This window comes from Brachyhypopomus gauderio, chromosome 16 (assembly GCF_052324685.1).
Source record: "Brachyhypopomus gauderio isolate BG-103 chromosome 16, BGAUD_0.2, whole genome shotgun sequence".
Classification (NCBI taxonomy): Eukaryota; Metazoa; Chordata; class Actinopteri; order Gymnotiformes; family Hypopomidae; genus Brachyhypopomus; species Brachyhypopomus gauderio.
Genome location: NC_135226.1, coordinates 8,028,911 through 8,047,609, shown reverse-complemented (window position 1 = coordinate 8,047,609; position 18,699 = coordinate 8,028,911). Strand labels below are relative to the sequence as shown.

The 18,699-nt window shown below is 45.8% G+C and overlaps 1 protein-coding gene across 12 annotated transcripts in view; it reads right to left on the bottom strand.

The window, feature by feature from the left end:
• The window catches only part of gdpd5b (glycerophosphodiester phosphodiesterase domain containing 5b), a 31,199-nt gene that overhangs the window by 1,449 nt on the left and 11,051 nt on the right, over positions 1 to 18,699 (bottom strand). For 7 of the 12 annotated variants that reach the window (XR_013121554.1, XM_076976022.1, XM_076976026.1 and 4 more), the window contains 14 exons: positions 10,396 to 10,499; positions 9,110 to 9,203; positions 8,757 to 8,816; positions 8,362 to 8,460; positions 8,019 to 8,112; positions 7,271 to 7,416; positions 6,047 to 6,129; positions 5,238 to 5,388; positions 4,917 to 5,138; positions 3,563 to 3,720; positions 3,286 to 3,433; positions 2,763 to 2,845; positions 1,285 to 1,299; positions 33 to 145 (listed from right to left, as the gene is read on the bottom strand). Coding sequence is in view for 10 of the 12 variants with exons in the window: in XM_076976022.1 (XP_076832137.1) it covers positions 33 to 145; positions 1,285 to 1,299; positions 2,763 to 2,845; positions 3,286 to 3,433; positions 3,563 to 3,720; positions 4,917 to 5,138; positions 5,238 to 5,388; positions 6,047 to 6,129; positions 7,271 to 7,416; positions 8,019 to 8,112; positions 8,362 to 8,460; positions 8,757 to 8,816; positions 9,110 to 9,203; positions 10,396 to 10,499 (1,570 nt within the window). In the remaining 2 variants the exon portion in view is untranslated. The other 5 variants (XR_013121555.1, XM_076976027.1, XM_076976025.1 and 2 more) reach the window with 3 other exon arrangements.

Here is an 18,699-nt window from a genome sequence, read left to right as displayed (position 1 = left end):
CACAGTAGTGACGGTGGCTCTGCACAGCCTACCGGAGAAGATGAGCTTCTCCTTCATGATGTTGACGTCTCGGCTGGACCTCCTGACGGCTGCGTTCAGCATGATCTGCTCAGGGTTGTAGCTCCGCATACCACTCATCTTCCATCTGTAGTGACACAAACATGCCCACATCAACACACACGCGTACACACACACACACACACACACACACACACACACACACACACACACACACACACACACACACACACACACACACTCTCAGTGGCTCGTCTCAACAAGATCCTTCTCCACTGTGGCTGTAGCCACTAATCGAAATACTAGAACTCAAGAAAAAGTGTGGTGCACATCATCGAACGTTCTCAGATTTATCAGCTGCTGTACACACCTGACGTCTACTCCATAAAACTACCCTCAAAGCAAAGTTCACATCTGTGATTTTTTAACCACTGCATTTTCTGAAAATATTCTTTACAACCACTACGTTACGTTAAACTAAAAGTACTAACATAGTTTTGTGTTTTTTTGTTAAGCTTGTGCGGAAAGTGTTGATATTGGCTGGTTTGTCCTTCAGCAGGAAGTCAGGGCAGAGACACATGACCGGTGCTATAAATAACTGGCTTTGAAAAATCATTTCAGACATGCCATCACTGTCCCATGATAACATTTAGTTTTCAAATGCAGCAAGAACTACTGCCTGAAACACAAAGCTTTCAATGCCAAGGAAACGTAAAATAACCACGTCAGTCACCATGTTAAAAGCCAGAGACTCAACAACCTACATAACCAGAAATTACCCTCACACAAACATTATTAACAATGTTCTGCTCATAACAAAAAAACTAATTCTAAAAATAAACTAAATGAAGGTTCAGGGATTAGTGTAGGATGTGAAACTGTTAAAACCGAGTAGACAAAAATCAAAAGGGATTTCAAGCACACGGTTTCAGCATAACTGATTACTGCTAGTTGCTGATAGATCACGTGAGAGGGAAAGAACGCTCCCAGAAACAGGAAGAGAAATGAAGACCTATGGCTAAATGTTGAGATAGCACAGGTATCATAAGTTACATGTGACGTCAAATTCTAGACAGACACACAGACAGGTGGACAGACAGAGACTGATAAGACAGATATATAGACAGAGAGACAGAACACACATAAGAGAAACAGACAGAGTGTGTGTGTGTGTGTGTGTGTGTGTGTGTGTACTGGAAATGGAGAACAGATGACATATGCGCAGCACAGAATCATGGGTCAGTACAGCGTAAGTGACCCAGTTACCTGATCATGTGATAGCTGAGAGATGCCATAATGCAGCAGGGAAGAGGCGCATGCACGTCAGGCAGAGGAGGAGGAGGAAGAGGAGGAGGAAGAGGAAGAGAAAGAAAGGTACCAAGGGTACAAAACATAACAGAGTAAAAGGGAGAGAATCAAGAAGTCAATTCAAAGGCAGAGGCTGATTACCCATCAGCACGCAGCAGCACCCGCAGGCATTCGACAAGTCTCACTACCATCACAATGATTCGAACCGTTACGGCTGACCACGGCTCTGACCCCGGCTCTGACCCCGGCTCTGACCCCAGGTCTGACTGTGGCGGTGGAATCACTTCCGAGCAATCACTTCCTTCTTTTATAAACATTCTTTCATTTCATTATTTTTCTGGCCTTGGTCTTTATTTTCTACCCCCTTTCTCTTCTTTACTTCTCTCATTTATCTTTTTTATCTCAGTATATTCTGCATTCTTAAAGGCTTTAAATCTTAAAGGCTTTAAATCTTCTCTTTGGTCTGGACTTCATCTAGAGTCAGCTGTGTTCATCTAGAGTCAGCAGCTACTAAATGCTGCACAAGGTCCCATTAATAATGCAGTTCTGGAAACCACAGAGTATCTCCAGAGCTTCAGTCTCTTTAACTGTTGTGGGCTTTTTAATTGCCAAAATGTAGTTTTCTGCACAAAATATAAGAAAGGAGCGTTTCTGTTATGTTAAGACTGCCCTAGTTTTCCTTACAAATAAGATTTCTGTTTGAGCTGCACAAAACAGGACCTTACAAGGCCTCCACATACACTACCAGTCAAAGGTTTGGACACACCTGACTAAATGCAGGTTCTTAATAGAAAAAGCCATTTTAATCTAATGGATTATGCTTAAATTTGCTTTTAGGACAAATATATATTTTTATACAAAAATGCATTTGTGAAAGGTAAACAGTTGTATTTCAGAACTTTAGTTCCTCACTCTACAAGGTCTCTGCATGTGTGAGAACGTCTTCAGGTCTGATGGAGAAGCATCATATGTGCTTCATGAAGCCCATCAGCAGAACCCCAAGAGTGTGCAAAGCGGTCCTCAAAATATAAGTGACTTCAAAGAATGTAATATTTAAGTTAACATAATAACATGTTATTGAATTGGTTTGGCATCTTTCCAGTTTTTAATGTTGTAAATAATAAAAATAAACAGTGTAGTGTTTTTGCCAAACTTTTGACTGGTGGCGTATTTCACTATCTGCGGTTAAACCACGTGCTCTTAAATCTGTGTATGTGCACTCGAGAGACAGAGAAGCGACTGACAGAGGACCGACAGATGAGGTCCATCTTAACTGCTGATGAGGTACACGCATTAGTACTGCTGTGGGGTCTGAGTCTACACTCCCTACATCGTCAGGATGGGTTATCCAGCGTCCCTGGTGTCTCTGTCTTTTGTCCCCATTACAGTCCCCACAGTGAGATGGTTTGGTAAAGGTGAGCTGATGAAGTTCTTACTTTTGGAATACAAAAATCCCCAGCACTACGGCGAAGGAGACAAGATCTGTGGCAACCCATATCAAGCGGTACTCATGAGGGCTCTGCAAGAATTAAAAACAGCAATTTAAGAGAACAGACACTAGATGGCACTGTGACACAAAATAACCAGCCCACCCTATTTTGGCAGCTAAATACCTTTACAGCATGGCTCAAAATTTCAGGTAAAATTAATGAAATAGGTAATTCTTTAAAGAACTGATTTAAAGAATAAAAAAAACTGATTTAAAGAATTTTAAAGAACTGCTTCTATCTTTGTAGAAATACGTAGTTAATCTTAGGCGAGGAAAAAATGAAAATGTTCAAACAAACTGTAAGAGGTGGGGCTGTGATAGCAGGTGGTGTGTTTTTGTGAATTGATGATAAAAAAAGCAACAAAACTATTTGAAAAGCCAGAGTGTTGGCAAGCGTGGAGCAGCGAGGAGCTCGGTGCCACACCCGGCTGCCTGCAGCGGAGTGACGTGGAGGAGCTGCAGGGTCTCACCATCAGCCAGACGGGGGACAGGACTTTCTTCAGGACCTGCGGGGCTTCTGAGGAGACGGCTGGGACCCCGCTGCACCAGAGCACAGAGTACAGCCATGGCTGGTTGACCGTGTACAGGGTCACGCTGAGGTTACTGGCCGTGTAGGTGCTGTAAAACACACACACACACACACACACACACACACACACACACACACACACACACACACACACTGCATTACAGGGAGCCCAGGGTGGGGTGTCCATGGGCTTTCATGAGGAGGTTAGCGCAGCTCACCGCACGTCCTGTGCCGTGGCCTGGTTGTAGCGTAGCAGGACGATGCTCACACCGTCCTCACGCAGCATGTCCACCGGCCGCTTCCTCAGGGACGTCTGCTGGATGCCAGGTGCCTCCTGCCTTACCAGCTCCCTGTCCCAGTCAACAGTCCACGCCACCTGCGCGCACACACACACACACACACACACACACACACACACACACACACACACGCACACACACGCACACAGGTTGGCTTAGTTCGGCACAGTTCTCACCACTAGGGGGCACTGTATAGCAAAGAATAAAAATCTATCCAGATAGCTGCCCGAGTGCCCTCTGAATTGCCCATTGTCCTGCCAACAGCAAGCAGAGCTCAGGTGACCAGGTGATCAGTCTCCTCTATCAGTCCAAACCCTCGCAGTCAGATTTACTTACATTAAACATTACTAGTAAGAGACAGGCAGTGGTTCTTTGGCACACTGGTATCTGTATGTGTGTGTAAGAAATGGTCATTTATATTAATTGTTATATGTATAAACGTACTGTATGGTAATATTTATTACTTAGTATGTGTATATATGCTTGGCATAGTGTTGTATTTAGCTCCGTGTTTGTGCGGTACTACAGTGTGCAGAACTTGGTGTTGTATTTAGCCGTGTTTGTGCGGTACTATAGTGTGTGGAACTCGGTGTTGTATTTAGCTCTGTGTTTGTGCGGTACTACAGTGTGCAGAACTCAGTGTTGTATTTAGCTGTGTTTGTGCGGTACTACAGTGTGCAGAACTCAGTGTTGTATTTAGCTCTGTGTTTGTGCGGTACTACAGTGTGCAGAACTCAGTGTTGTATTTAGCTCTGTGTTTGTGCGGTACTATAGTGTGTGGAACTCAGTGTTGTATTTAGCTCTGTGTTTGTGTGGTACTACAGTGTGCAGAACTCAGTGTTGTATTTAGCTCTGTGTTTGTGCGGTACTACAGTGTGCAGAACTCAGTGTTGTATTTAGCTCTGTGTTTGTGCGGTACTATAGTGTGCAGAACTCAGTGTTGTATTTAGCTCTGTTTGTGCGGTACTACAGTGTGCAGAACTCAGTGTTGTATTTAGCTCCGTGTTTGTGCGGTACTATAGTGTGCAGAACTCGGTGTTGTATTTAGCTCCATGTTTGTGCGGTACTATAGTGTGTGGAACTCAGTGTTGTATTTAGCTCCGTGTTTGTGTGGTACTATAGTGTGCAGAACTCAGTGTTGTATTTAGCTCCATGTTTGTGCGGTACTACAGTGTGTGGAACTCAGTGTTGTATTTAGCTCTGTGTTTGTGCGGTACTATAGTGTGCAGAACTCTGTGTTGCATTTAGCTGTTTGTGCGGTACTATAGTGTACCTGGTGCTGGGGGATGCCGGATCGCAGCACGGCGGCCAGGGTGAGGTTGACCCAGCTCAGGTGGTGCGGGTGGTGCTGTGGGGGCCGACGCAGGGTCAGCAGGGCGGAGCGGTTGGCGCGCGTGACCAGCTGCAGCAGCTGCTCCAGGCTGCACACGGTCTGGTTGGCCACCAGACGGCGCTGTTGGGTCGACATGCGCCGAACCGTCCAGTAAGGGTCGTCCTGTTGGGCACAAACAGGCGTGGGGGGGTATGATATCTACGTATGATATGGTCCATCTGGCAGGAGGTTGTGGAGATGTGAAGGGGGGGCGTGAGGTACCTGTAGGAACCAGCGTCCCGCGTTGAGAGTCTGCACGTCGGTCCAGTTGAAGAACGAGGCGTCGTCGTGCTGCCTCTCCGGGAAGAGTCTCCGCACGTTCGTGGTGCGTCTCAGCGTCCGGTCCCTCATTAGGAAGGGCACGCCGTCTAGACTAGAGACACGGACGACAGGAGCTCATCTTCTACACACACCATTCTACTGCCGTAACTACAGCTAAACATGGCAGAGAACAAAAAAAACCTTTGGTCTGTTTTTATATGCAACACTAGCATAATATTTTTAGATGGCACAAAAATAAACGACCACCCTCAAATATGTTCACAAGAGCTGCAACTTGTGAAAAGCACTGTAATGTGTTCCTTTATTTGTTTGCTGTTGTGTAAAGAGACCCGCGGGGTGTGTCCCGACCCTGTAGATTCTGTGACCCAAAGCCTGCTTGCAGAAATACAGTCCTGTTTGTTATCCCACTTAATTATTTAGTACTAAAACAGGCACAGGCTGCGAGTGCCAGTCTCCCCCAGCGCACACAAGCAGGATGTGAACAGATAGAAAGAGCACACGGACATAAAACAGGAACCTTCCCTCTGGTGGGCACGCTCGATACAACCCCCCAGTACAGCAGGAGCTGCTGGAGACTCCTTACTCCATTCTGTGATCCATCATCCCCAGCATGACTTAACCCCCTCCTCCCAGTGATGGGTAATGAACGCACACACACACACACACACACACACACACACACACAAAGGCGCGCCCTGTACGTATGCTGTACTCAGGGACTCGAGATAAGTGAAGACGTGAGCGATTACCTGATGGCCACGTCTGCCTGCAGACCGGCGGTGTTCATGTGCAGAGCCTTCTGGAAGGAGAGTAGCGTGTTCTCAGGGGCCAGCTGGGCAGAGGACACACGGGGGGATTTAACCTTCAACCATTCAATCGGTAGGGGACCTCACGCACCAAGGGAAATAAGGGAGCATCCACAGGAAAACGCAGAGTAAAAGAAGGAGAGAAGGGGGGAGGGGAGAGAGAGAGAGAGAGAGAGAGAGAGACAGAGAGAGAGAGACAGAGAGAGAGAGAGGGAGGAAGTACAGGAGCAGGAGGATGAGCAGGCGTGTATTGATGGGGAGGATTAGAGTTCAGCCCTGCCTGGGAGGGCTTCTCTTCCCCGGGGAGATTAGCTTTGCCTAAACCTCTTTCAATTATTCTGGTATATCAATAACTCGGAAGAGGGAGTGTTTTTTTTTTTTTTTTTTTTTTAAAGCTGTAAGGCCACATGTCTAGTTGTTTGTGTAACGCAGTTCAAACGCTCGCAAGGCTACGCAAGCAGCAACAAGACCAACAAGACCTTCGAGATAAAGCGGCGGCTGTGGAAAACGTCTCCCAAGCGCTACAGGTCCAGCCTGCGGTTTGGCTTTACGGCACGCGACACGAGTACCGCAGTGCGGGGCAAGAGCGTCAGCGCACCCCCAAATGTGCACCGTCGTCTTGGGGGGGACACTCGGACGGCCCTGCACGTCCAACGCCCGTCTCGTCGTTTGAGAGAAACGAACCGGATGGGGTGAACTGCAATCGGTGGAGTGACGGCTTCGCTTTGCTATTGTGAAACTAAGCTTGCCGTTTTCTGTCTAAGGGTTAAGTCCCTTCTCTGACCCTTACTGGAACGATCGATACGGACCTGAAACTTGCACTGCAGTCATTAGGGTTCATTTCCTTGACTACTATTTGCAGATGCAGGCAGCCAAGATGCCTACACTGTATGCACTATGATGGTATTCGTACCTAAGGGAGTAATACTGTGTGTGGGCGGAGTGAGTGGAGCGAAGGGGAGAGTGATAAAGAGAAAACAGATGGCTGTGTGTGTGTGTGTGTGTGTGTGTGTGTGTGTGTGTGTCAGTGGTGTGATAAAACAGTCCTCCAGCTCAAAAAAACACCCTCATCAAAGCTTCACAAGATCCGTAAAGCAAGTCCAGAGAAAGGCAGAACGTGCAGGGCGTTGGGTCCCGCGTGGGGTCCCGCGCTACTGCGACTCTCACCATGGGCGCCCCTCGCTGGCCAATGACAGCGGGCCGTGGCTTGAGCCGCTCTCTCGGCATGACGCAGGGCAGAGACATGGCCAGAGGGGCCAGGTAGAGGCTCAGGAGGACCACCAGGTAGATCAGTAGCACAGCAGCCTGAAACCCTGCAGAACACACACACACACACACACACACACACACACACACACACACACACACACACATACACACACACACACACAGGCTCAGACCGAACAACCTGAAACTATGACCTACACACACAACTCAAATACAATTTATCCAACACAGTTCAAGCATAGTTCCTATTCAATACATGGCCTACCTGTATATTTAATACTTATTTATTATAGTATGATTGGCAGGGGGGCTTAATGTGTTCAACTGGCTTATGAAACAGGTCAATATTCCTGCTGGATTCCTGCAACATTCCCACACAGCCCTGCACACTGAGGTGCTGCTATATACTGAATTTGACAAGGAAGCTCTTGGATAAAACTCAATAGGGAGTCAACGGGAAACAAAGGCGTACAGAGAACATTCCCAAACATCATTTTACATTAACCAGCTCACTCATTTAGCAGGTGAGGCCAACACAGTGCCCAAGGACCCAGAGGTGCACTGGTTTGAGAAGAGCACTAATCTTATGTATTCTCTCCATTAATCATTAACACCTGGTAAACACCTGGTTGATTAGTGAGGTCAGTGTTTGATGTGGGAGATGAGAGAGAGAGAGATGTGGGCTTACTGGGCCTCTCTGATCGGGCCATCTGTCCTGCCACCAGCCACGACAGAGCTGTGAGCGCCACCAGCGCACCTATGTGCAGGAATGGTCCGGTGGCCTGGACCACACACACACACACAAATACACACGCGCACACACATATGTACATGCAAAATCAAACCAGATAGTTGGGAATCTCAGGTTGCCTGAAGCAGGTTTATAGTGTTTTAATTTGGTAGAAGACCTTGGTGGGTTGGCTCTGGATCAGAATAAACACTAGGAGGTAGTATGCCAGAAGCAGACCAAGTTTGGACTAAGACACAGTTTATGTAATGTTCAAGACAAGGTGTAATTCTGGGGGACTCACCTGGAGAGAGATGGAGATGACGTCCCACTCCTCACTCCATATCTCACTTATATATATGACTCCAGTGATGGTAGTGAGCAACGCTACGGTCACCCCAATCTAAGAGCAAAACACGCAGACAGACATCAGTTCTTTCACATTATGAATGATGTACTGAAGGCATCAATATACCTGCATATATGCTACTGATTAATTGTTTAATTGCTGAAATCCAAAGATGTAAATGGGTCACTTGTAATTTGACAGGACACACTGGCTCACTGAGCCTTTGAACAAAAAGACGTGTGAAGTGTGTGTGTGCCGTGGCCTGACTGGGATAGCACTGCGTGATCACAGCCAGGAAGCCCACAGATACCGTATGAAGCCCACATATACTGTATGAATCCCACAGATACCTTATGAAGCCAGTGCAGGTTCAGCTGCTGCCCGACTGCTATGTGACATAGAGCTAAAATCTGCAACACACACACACACACACACACACACACACACACACACACACACACACACACACACACACACACACACACACGTGAGCCATCGACTACAATTAAACAGCTGAGCACAAAAACTGTGAGAGTTGCTGCATTTGTAGACATCATTGCGCGTTCCGACGGCACAAAGCCGAAGGTCCGTGCGCTCGTCCGCGCGTGGAGTCCCGTCACGCGGGGCGGCGCGTCCGAGAGGAGCAGCCCCGCCCCCACAGACACGGACCAGTGCCTCATGGGAACAGGACATGCCAACTCACCATTAAAAATGCAATATACGTGAAGCCTGCAGCTGTCGAGGCCAGAATAGGCACTGTGCAGTCACTCCACTCCCCCGACCGGTTATATAATAACCTGATGTAAACAAGATAACAGTGTGACGTCAGCAGCACAGCAGGGTGATGTCAACAGCATTACACACTGATGGATTACACTGAAGTAAAAGCTGTTTACATCACCCTGATGTTTACAGTACGCCGGGAAATGAAAGGCAATCAGGACATGCTGAGAACTACAAAAAGTGAATGCGGGGTTTCTCCCATGATATCTCGACTTAGTCAGTACTAAATGCTGAAGGCAAATTCAGAATTGTTCATGAATTACATATCACACATGGCTTTATAATTGTTAATAATTCATTAGCTTTCATAAAGGAACATCCAATACTACACAAGGTATAAAAACTGCAGTTAAACTGAGAAAGAATCTGAGGAAAGGAGCCTTTTGTACGTAGAGGACGCTCTGTTTTGTTAGACATCTTTTACACAAAAGTTAAGGGAGTGGGGGGTGGGTGGGGCTTTGGTAGGGGTGGGTGGGGCTTTGGTAGGGGTGGGTGTGGCTTTGGCGGAGGTGGGTGGGTGTCCAATGTCCTGTCATGCAGGCAGATCTCCCGCGGCCATCCTACAGCTGAGTCCCGGACGGCGCTGAGCGCACGAGGCCCGTGCCAAGGCCCTTCCTGCAGTCTGCACTTGCTCATCTAATCAGTTATGCCACGCCAACATCCTTCCAGACATTAAGGGGAGGTCACCAAGAACCAAGGCCTCCTCCGAGACACTGGTGCACGCAAACACATGGGCTGTGCGGACGAAGCAGTGGGGGGGTCCACAGATGAAGCAGATGGAAGATGAAGCAGAGGGCCAAGATCTACTGCCAGGGTTTGCTCCTTTAAGTGTATAAGCACGAGATGAAATGAAGCGTGGTGTATCTGTAGCTCATGAAGAACCGGGTATGGGCCGAGTGTCGCGAGACAAAAGAAAACGCAGCACATCTGGAGGTCACAGAGCTGCTGGGAGCTCCTTCTGAGACCATCTACGTCTACGGCAAATACGGGAACATTTATTTTCTCTTTGTGGAACCCTGCACTGTACGACAACATAAACCAGCATGAGGAATAGCATTTGAAAAAGCATACAAAACAAATACTTTTCTAAAATGAAGACAGTGTTGTTTACAATATAATAATCTATATGCATGTTCACATCGCAACAACAACTTAAATAATTATTAAACAGTGATTAAATAATCATTAAAGCAGAATAATACTCACCAGTTAAATTCATTGTAGTCATTGTGTGCTTCCCACCAGAAGTAAAACCACACCAGGAGCACCAAGAACGTCCCAAAGAGGATCAGGGACCACAAGCACTCCCACTGGAACCAGCAAAAAACACACACACACACACACACACACACACACACACACACACACACACACACACACACACACACACACACACACACACACACACACACACACACACACACACACACACACACACACACACACACACACAGTCAATTAATAGGCATGAAAAATGTCAATGAGTAGCATTAACACACTTTCATACAACAATCACACATCCATTTTCTCTGAATTAGCACATTAAACATCCACCTGTTTGGGGGCCAAATGAGAGCAGTCCAACTAAATCTTAATGATCAAACGTGGTTTGGGCATTTCTGGATAACAGGTCACGACTTCCAGCCTTTTAAAACCAAACAGGGTGGAATGAGTTTCTCGTAGCTCTAGCAGGACATTCAGTGTATACATTTTGGAATAAACTTTAATGTTTAATCAGACTGTGCCCTAATATGAGATTTTTATGTGGGCACTTTCCCATTATGAAGATTAGTTTCGTTTCATTCGTTGTGTTGGACATGGGGGAGAGATTCGCTGAGCTAGGTCATATCATTTCATGCTTATTCATTAGCCTCAAAACGAGCTCAGAACCTGACCTAAGCTGCGCGCGCACACACTCGCGTACAGACGCATGCATATATGCATGCACACCCTAACACATGCATATACGCACACACCCATTAGTAAAGCTCTACTTAAGACTGCGTATAGATGTCACTTGATTAGCTCCTATTTAGACGTATTATCTGAAATCACAAAATTGCTTTCAGACTGCGTTTGTTTCATGTAAACCGAACCTACAAGCTGATATTTTGACACTTGTGTTAAGATGCTAACACACACGATCCAGCTATTCAGCTTTCTACAGCCCTCAATTACCTGGCTCAGGTGTGCCTGCTGTAACTAATCTACAGACTGGACTTCATCCCCATGGACTGGACCGACCTGCTGATCCACACGTCCTTCTTCATCTCCCGGTACCTACCGACCCTTGAGACCTATTCAGATGGGCTTTACGTGGGCCCACGGAGCCTTTCCTGTATTACAGGTGTTGCTCTGAGATTTTATTCCCATCTATAGTGGTCGCGTTGATATTTTTGTCTCCCCTCCTCTGAGAAAATTATAGGCCATAGTACCTCCTCATGGTTGCCAACTCTCACGCATTGAGCGTGAGACACATGCATTTGACCATCTTCACACGCTCTCACGCCACACTTCCGATATCTCATGCCAAAATAAAAAAATCTAGTTTATTTACCTCTAATCCACATCTATGATTCAATGAGTTACTAGTTCGCTCTGGCGCCAACCACTTAATTAATTAATACTTAATTTGTGTCCATTTTACACCCCGCCCCGGTAACAATTTACATACACCACCCCCTCCAGGTTCAAATCTCACTCCAAGCGATCTTGAAAAGTTGGCAACCCTGCCTCCTGTTTATTGCTTAGAAGAATCTCGTCATTTTAGGCCTGTCCAGAAACCCATGCAAAATATCAACCTTTAGGCTTCTATAAATACCAACTGCTTTGAGTTCCTTAAATAAGAATATCATATTGTAAATTTCTTCATTGTTTATATTGAAACTGCTAATCATTTATAGTTATTCATTTTATTAGCAAGAAAATTTAATATGCCATAGGACACAAACATTTGGGTTCGAACAAAATACAATACATTAGAAATTCGTTCCTTCTGTGGTAATATTACTGCAAGACACAAGTTATTTTGTATAAAAAATGTATTAGACATTCCCCTGATAATCTAATCCAATCAGAACAGGCATACATCTGTATTTTCCCCACTGGTCCAATCATGTTAATGCCATTAGCAGCAGAGTGTGTGCTCACAGTGCTAAACAGCAGGTCAGCCAGTGTACATCACGGAGGGGCCCTTGTCATCAGCACCATGGGAATGGGTTTGTGTGAGCCAGAGTGATACCCTCTACAGCCTTCATGCTAACTCAAATGTGTTTATTCAGAGTGGGAGTTTATAATGAAGAAAAACTTCATTCAAAGGAGAAAAAGTACTTACTTTAACCATTATTAAGTCAGATTAGTGTGCAAACATCAGCTTCATGTTTTAAAATTGTTCCTTCAAAAAAATGATTCAGTAGCATTCACCAAGCTTAACCTACTGGACTAACACTAATCCTAACCTGCTGTCACTAGACTAACCCTAACCCACATCCTAATGCTACCGAAATCCCTTGTGCTAATTCTAACTGACCCCCCGCATGTTTAAAATGAATGTTAGAATATTCTATGAAACAAACAAATGACACTTGCAAAGTTTTCCAACAAAGCAAGACGGGATGAAAAGAAAACTGAAACTGAAGATAAGCTGTAAAAAACTGCAGATCAAGTAACTGTAGATAAACCATAGAGAGATAAAGTTGATGTGTTCAAAAACACGATGTGTTCCGACACAGACTCAAGAGTCTAATATATCGGTGCTAAAAAAAAGGATGTAATTAAGAAGCTTAATAAGATGAAATATGTAAAAGCAATATTTCATAAGAAGCATTTATCTGGGCTCCGTTTCCTAAAAGCATCATAGGTGTTAAGATCATCGTGAACGAGAGTGCGCTCAGTGTGAAACTCTTGCACAGCTGTACAGTGCTAATCTGCGAGTTGTGACCCTTCTGGGAAACCTGGTCCACAGCACAAAAGCCACTTCCGTGCTCACACTCTACATGCTGGGTTTAACACATTATACACAGGTGGCCATTTAAATGTCATTTAAGCCAGGATTTTAACATCCTCATCCTGGATCAGTGATTCCCACAGATATCAGAATGTATTCGACTGCATTCTCAGAGAGCATCCCCACTTTAAACTACAGTACATCTCTTAATTCATCTTATATCAGTATAAGTGACATCTTGCTGATAAATTTATTAAATGACATTTCCAAGCTATGATTAAATGTAATGGTCTTGAACTTCACTGAACTTCACGCCAGTGCCGTGTCCCTTCAACACGGACTAGAAGGGCTTTTTTCCCCACCACTGGTGCTAAAACAGGCGCATGATGTCAGCTCTGAACTGCTGCTTCTCCTCTGCAATTACCACAGGCAACTAGTCGTTTCCTTAACGTATCATGAGCTCCCAAATCTGGTGTGAGAGGAGGTGCGCATGCACTGGGGCTGCGGTGACGAGCTGTCTGTCGGCGTCTCCCACACTAAACGGTCATTAGCCCCGAATTACAGTGTGAAGTGGAGCGTCAAAATGCAGCTCTGTTTTCTACAGCCGACAAGCACAAGAGGAAAATATGTACATGGAGGATACGCTCACACAGATACACCCGCACTGTTGCCCCTGGGCACTTGACAGGATGAAGAAAGGAGCTGAAGTAGTTGTGGATGTAGAGAGAGAGAGAGAGAGAGAGAGAGAGAGAGGACAAAAAGGAGAACCCATGCATTCTGTGTGTAGGTAAAGCATCCGAGAGCTCCTTCCTTCAGGACACATGACAACACTGACATATGAACAAGAATGCGAACAGGAACCCCAAGAGAATTTACACACGGACAAGAACTGCCTTGAAGAACAACTTAAAATGTGGACAACAGTATATACTTATTTTTGGCTTCCAATACCTCGACTGTAAAGCATGTATTGCCACTATTGTAATTGATTATTGGATTGCGCGCAAACCCACACGCTTGCACACTTGCACCTTCCTTGAGAGTTGGAGAGACGTGGGTCAGCGCATAGGTCAAGGGTCACCACCAAACCTCCCCGGGCAGCCTGGATCGAGGTCAGAAAGGTGAACTGAAGAGCAGGTTGTGCAGGCTGTCCGCTGCCAGCCTCTCCTGCAGCAGTGGGGGTTTCATCACCCTCCTCTCTCCAGCTGCAACAACACTGCAGGGGGTTGGTGATGATACGTCTATGTGAAATGCAGCCACTCCGTCTGAAGCACGAAAATGATAACGCCGTTCACACCAGTCAGAAACTGAGAACCTATTTCAGTCTCCCTTTCACATGTGTCAGCTGGAAGGTGTGTAGAAAAATACAGTGGCAGCGTCACTCGGATGTGAGGCGCGATACAAATGACCTCCCTGCACCTCTCGGTCCAGTCCGGGCAAAGCTGCTGTGGAAGACGAACCCCGGGGCAAGGAAAAAGAATCTCATTCATATGAACAATCTCAACCAAATATAACAAATTACTACCGCTTCCACACTACTGCTCTGCCAACAAAATGAAAAAAAAAAAAAAACCACGTCATTTTCATCCACCTACTGCTGCTAAATTTAGCACAAATATAAATCTCCAGCACACCATTACCACTGGATATGCCTCTCCTTTTTTGCATTCTCTTGCACACACTCAAATAGAACGTGTTCCAGCCACTCAAATAGAACGTGTTCCAGCCACTCAAATAGAACGTGTTCCAGCCACTCAAATAGAACGTGTTCCAGCCACTCCCAGCAGTGGCAATGATTCTTCTCTTGGGCTAATTTTACACTGTAGTACAGTGAAGCCAGATTCGGCAGAATTCTGTGGCAGTGTGTAAAATGTCCCTGCAGAAGGTGTGTGTGTGTGTGTGTGTGTGTGTGTGTGTGTGTGTGTGTGTGTGTGTGCGCGCGCGCGCGTGTGCATGCAGCAGAATTAGTGTGGCGGCAGAAGGAAGTGAATTAAGTCTGACAGGGCACACAGATCCAGCTCACCTTGCAGGAAGAAGGATGCCAATTCTAGAAGTCAATGCCTAAAAAGAGCGTGTTCACCAGAGCCTCCTGCATGTGATTACACATGATTGACAGGTCGGCATTATCTTCATATGACTGGGAGCGTTTGTGGGGATAGACAGTGGACAACAAGACAAAGTTTCACTGACCTAAGATTCCTGAAGGATAGGACACATATCAAATGACTTATTTCAACAATAATTATGGTCAAATAACAGCACTGGGAAATATCTTATTGCAATTGCATTCGTTGGATACAAAACGTGTGCAAGCACTTTGGAGGTTCTGTATCTTTACTGCCTGACGAGATATGTGACCTCTGGCTCCCAGAGAAACTGTCCCTGCCTGCTGGGTCAGAGGGCACATTCACCAACCGTCCCTCCACATTAACCCTGAGGGAAAATGTGTCCTTAAGATTCACTAAGCAGAACTCACAATCCTAAAAAACGTCTACTGCACCTGCACTGTCTGCAGGGCAGATCTTGAGGAGTCAACCTTTATGTGGAAAGATTATGAGAGCAGTGTTGTGAGTGCTCACCACAGGTACACACGTCTGCAGCTCATATACTCTCTCTCTCCTCTTCCTCTTACAGCACAATGGCATCAGGAAAAGAGTGCAAGCTGGGTAAATGGAAAATCTCTCAATTATTACTGAGAAGGGATCGGTTTTCTGTGGAGCAGGTTGCATTAACACAGGACAACAGAGCATGCAGACCCACAGTGAGAGAGAGAGAGAGAGAGAGAGAGAGAGAGAGAGAGAGAGAGAGAGAGAGAGAGAGAGAGGGTGAGAGAAGAATCACTCTGAATACAAGTTGAAGAGTAAAATGAAGAGTCTACAGCAGAGGTCTCTCTTTGAAGAGCGTAGATCAGGCAAGAACAGCATCCTTCGCATGTTTGACTACTGCCAAGGTTTGTTCCCGAAGAGATGCCCATTGCATCATCAGTGGTATCGGGGACATGACCAAACAAAGCCAGAGTTCAGACAGGCTGAGCCAGTCTGCTCGGCTTGTGGTGTTAACTGTGGCTGTTGAGCTGGGAGGTATTAATCGAGATCATCAATGTCGCTGGGGTTTTTACAGGTGTCTCTGGGAGGACCGAGAGTGATTAGAACCTGACCAAAGAGCGAATAACAAATTGTATGTTGCAGCAGATTATCTATAATCTAAAACCATAAACCTAAAAAGGTGTCTCTAATAAGGTGGCGCGTCATGCAATGTGAATGTGTGGACATGCTTTACTGTGTGTGCGGATCAGTGCGTGCTGTCACAAAGGTGATGTCCGCCATTTATTCTAGAAGTGTCACCTGGGTGTTTTTCTTCTACTTCTTAATTAACTACCTGAAGAAACGGTCTCCCGTGTCATATAAAAATCCAGACCATCAGAAAAGAAGCTTAAGAATCAGAATTCTAATGAAAGAAGTCTTCAGAAAATGTCTAAAAAGACCACAATATATATTAAGATACAAGCCGAGACAAGCTGTGAATTACACACTGGTGTGAGATCATTCTGTGAATTTTGCATTCACAAAGAAAACTGAATCAGTGACTGAAAGCTAAACTAGTCTGAGATTGTCATTTTTATTGTAAAGTCACTGCCTTGAAAGTGACTGGGCCCATGCCGAGCAACTCTGAGTTTCTCATTTGTGTACGGCACGTTTTAGTGAGGCAGTCCGACACTCTGCAGTTTAATAGTTTAATACTAGTGATGCAGTAATAAGAACTGGTTGGCCAGGTGCACACTCTCTTTTCTATGCCGTAAGTGCAGCTTTCAGTGGAATTGAATTCCGGTAGTTAATGGGATTCACTCTGCATTGCTGCCTTGTATAAGTCCTTGCTGAATGGTGCGATCAGACCATAAAGCAGAGCGCTGAAGTGGCTGTTCTCGGGTCCCGGGCCACGTGCAGGCCCATCGGTGGCCAGGGCTGGGCTGAAATTGCTGACGGTATTTTCCCCTGCAGCTCAGAGCACAACAGGAAACGCGGCCGCCGGTTCAACCTTCCGCTGTGGAGCGGGAAATGGAGGAATCGTTTTCTCCCTTTAACTTTAACTGCGTCTCCTTACACACTGACCTGAGATCAGCCCTGGGGGGCCCAAAGTACTGCTCATATCATGTGATTCTGAACGAAAAATAAATAAAGAAATAAAATGATCACAAACGACCAAAACATGAACATGCAGAAATGGAACTGCAGATAACAGCTTCTGATAAGCCCGTCCCAGCACGCTCAAGGTTAGCCGAGCTTTGACGTTCTTCCTGCAGACGTCTCCAGTGCCAGACCAGAAAGTGCTGCCTTGTCTTCTACGTTCCCTCAGATCCGCTCGCCACCACGATCTGCTGCTGCAGCGGGCCACAGATATCGTAGGAGTTTTGAACCACCTGTAGCAGTGCAAGTTAAGTGGGTAATAACATACGCTACCTAAAAGCCCCAGGCAGAAGGGATAAAGTCGTTGTCGTAACGTCAGAGAGAACATGGTGGTGTCCGGTGTGGTGTCTGGGTCAAACCGCAGCTCTGTCTGAACGGATGCAATGACAACTCCACACAAGAGCTCCACACTTAACTCTGCGTGTCTCACAAGTCATACCCTACTGGACGAGAAGCTTCAAACAGGAGCGGCAGTGAAGGCGCCATGAATTAATAAATATGTAAATGAATGAATATATGAATAAGTAAATATATATTTGAATGAATAAATAAACAAAAAATGGCTCGTGTTTTGACACGAGGACTTTAAAAAGCAGATGAGCAGCAGACAGCACAGCAGCGATGAAACATTAAAACTTCAGGTCATCGCGTTAAAACACCACAACATACTGTGGTGGTTTGATGTAAAGCCTTTCTAGCCAAAGCTGAATATCCTGCACTGTACTGTCTGCATCTCCTGCTACATTAGGTAATGAAGATGAGACCATTTTGCTAGCAGTCACTAGCACAGCCATAAATCCTTTTCAATGCACATAAATAAACCATGAACCCATCTGACCAGAACTGTGCGCACTTTAATTAACTACACGAAAGCTCCGCTGTGAGCTCTACAATATATATATATATATATATATATATATATATATATATATATATATATATATATATATATATATATATATATGCAGCTGCGGTCAAAGACGATTAATTAGTCACTTGACTGAAAAATTTACAGCTGAAGATGCAGTCAGTGTTAACTGCTATAAAAGCCAAGCGGAGATGATGTTAAATCACACCGCAGGACCTCGGCTGCCCACCGCAGGACCTCGGCTGCCCACCGCAGGACCTCGGCTGCCCACCGCAGGACCTCGGCTGCCCACCGCAGGACCTCGGCTGCCCACCGCAGGACCTCGGCTGCCCACCGCAGGACCTCGGCTGCCAAACACAGGCTCTTGCTTTAGTTCACCTGCCACTGTCAGATGAGTGAAGAGAGGACAGATATGGTGTCGTCCCAAAACCGCTACCTTGTTTAGTTTGTCCCGTTATTTGATTAGTGTGTGTCAGTAAAAGTGATTCAAGACAATCATTATCATCACAACA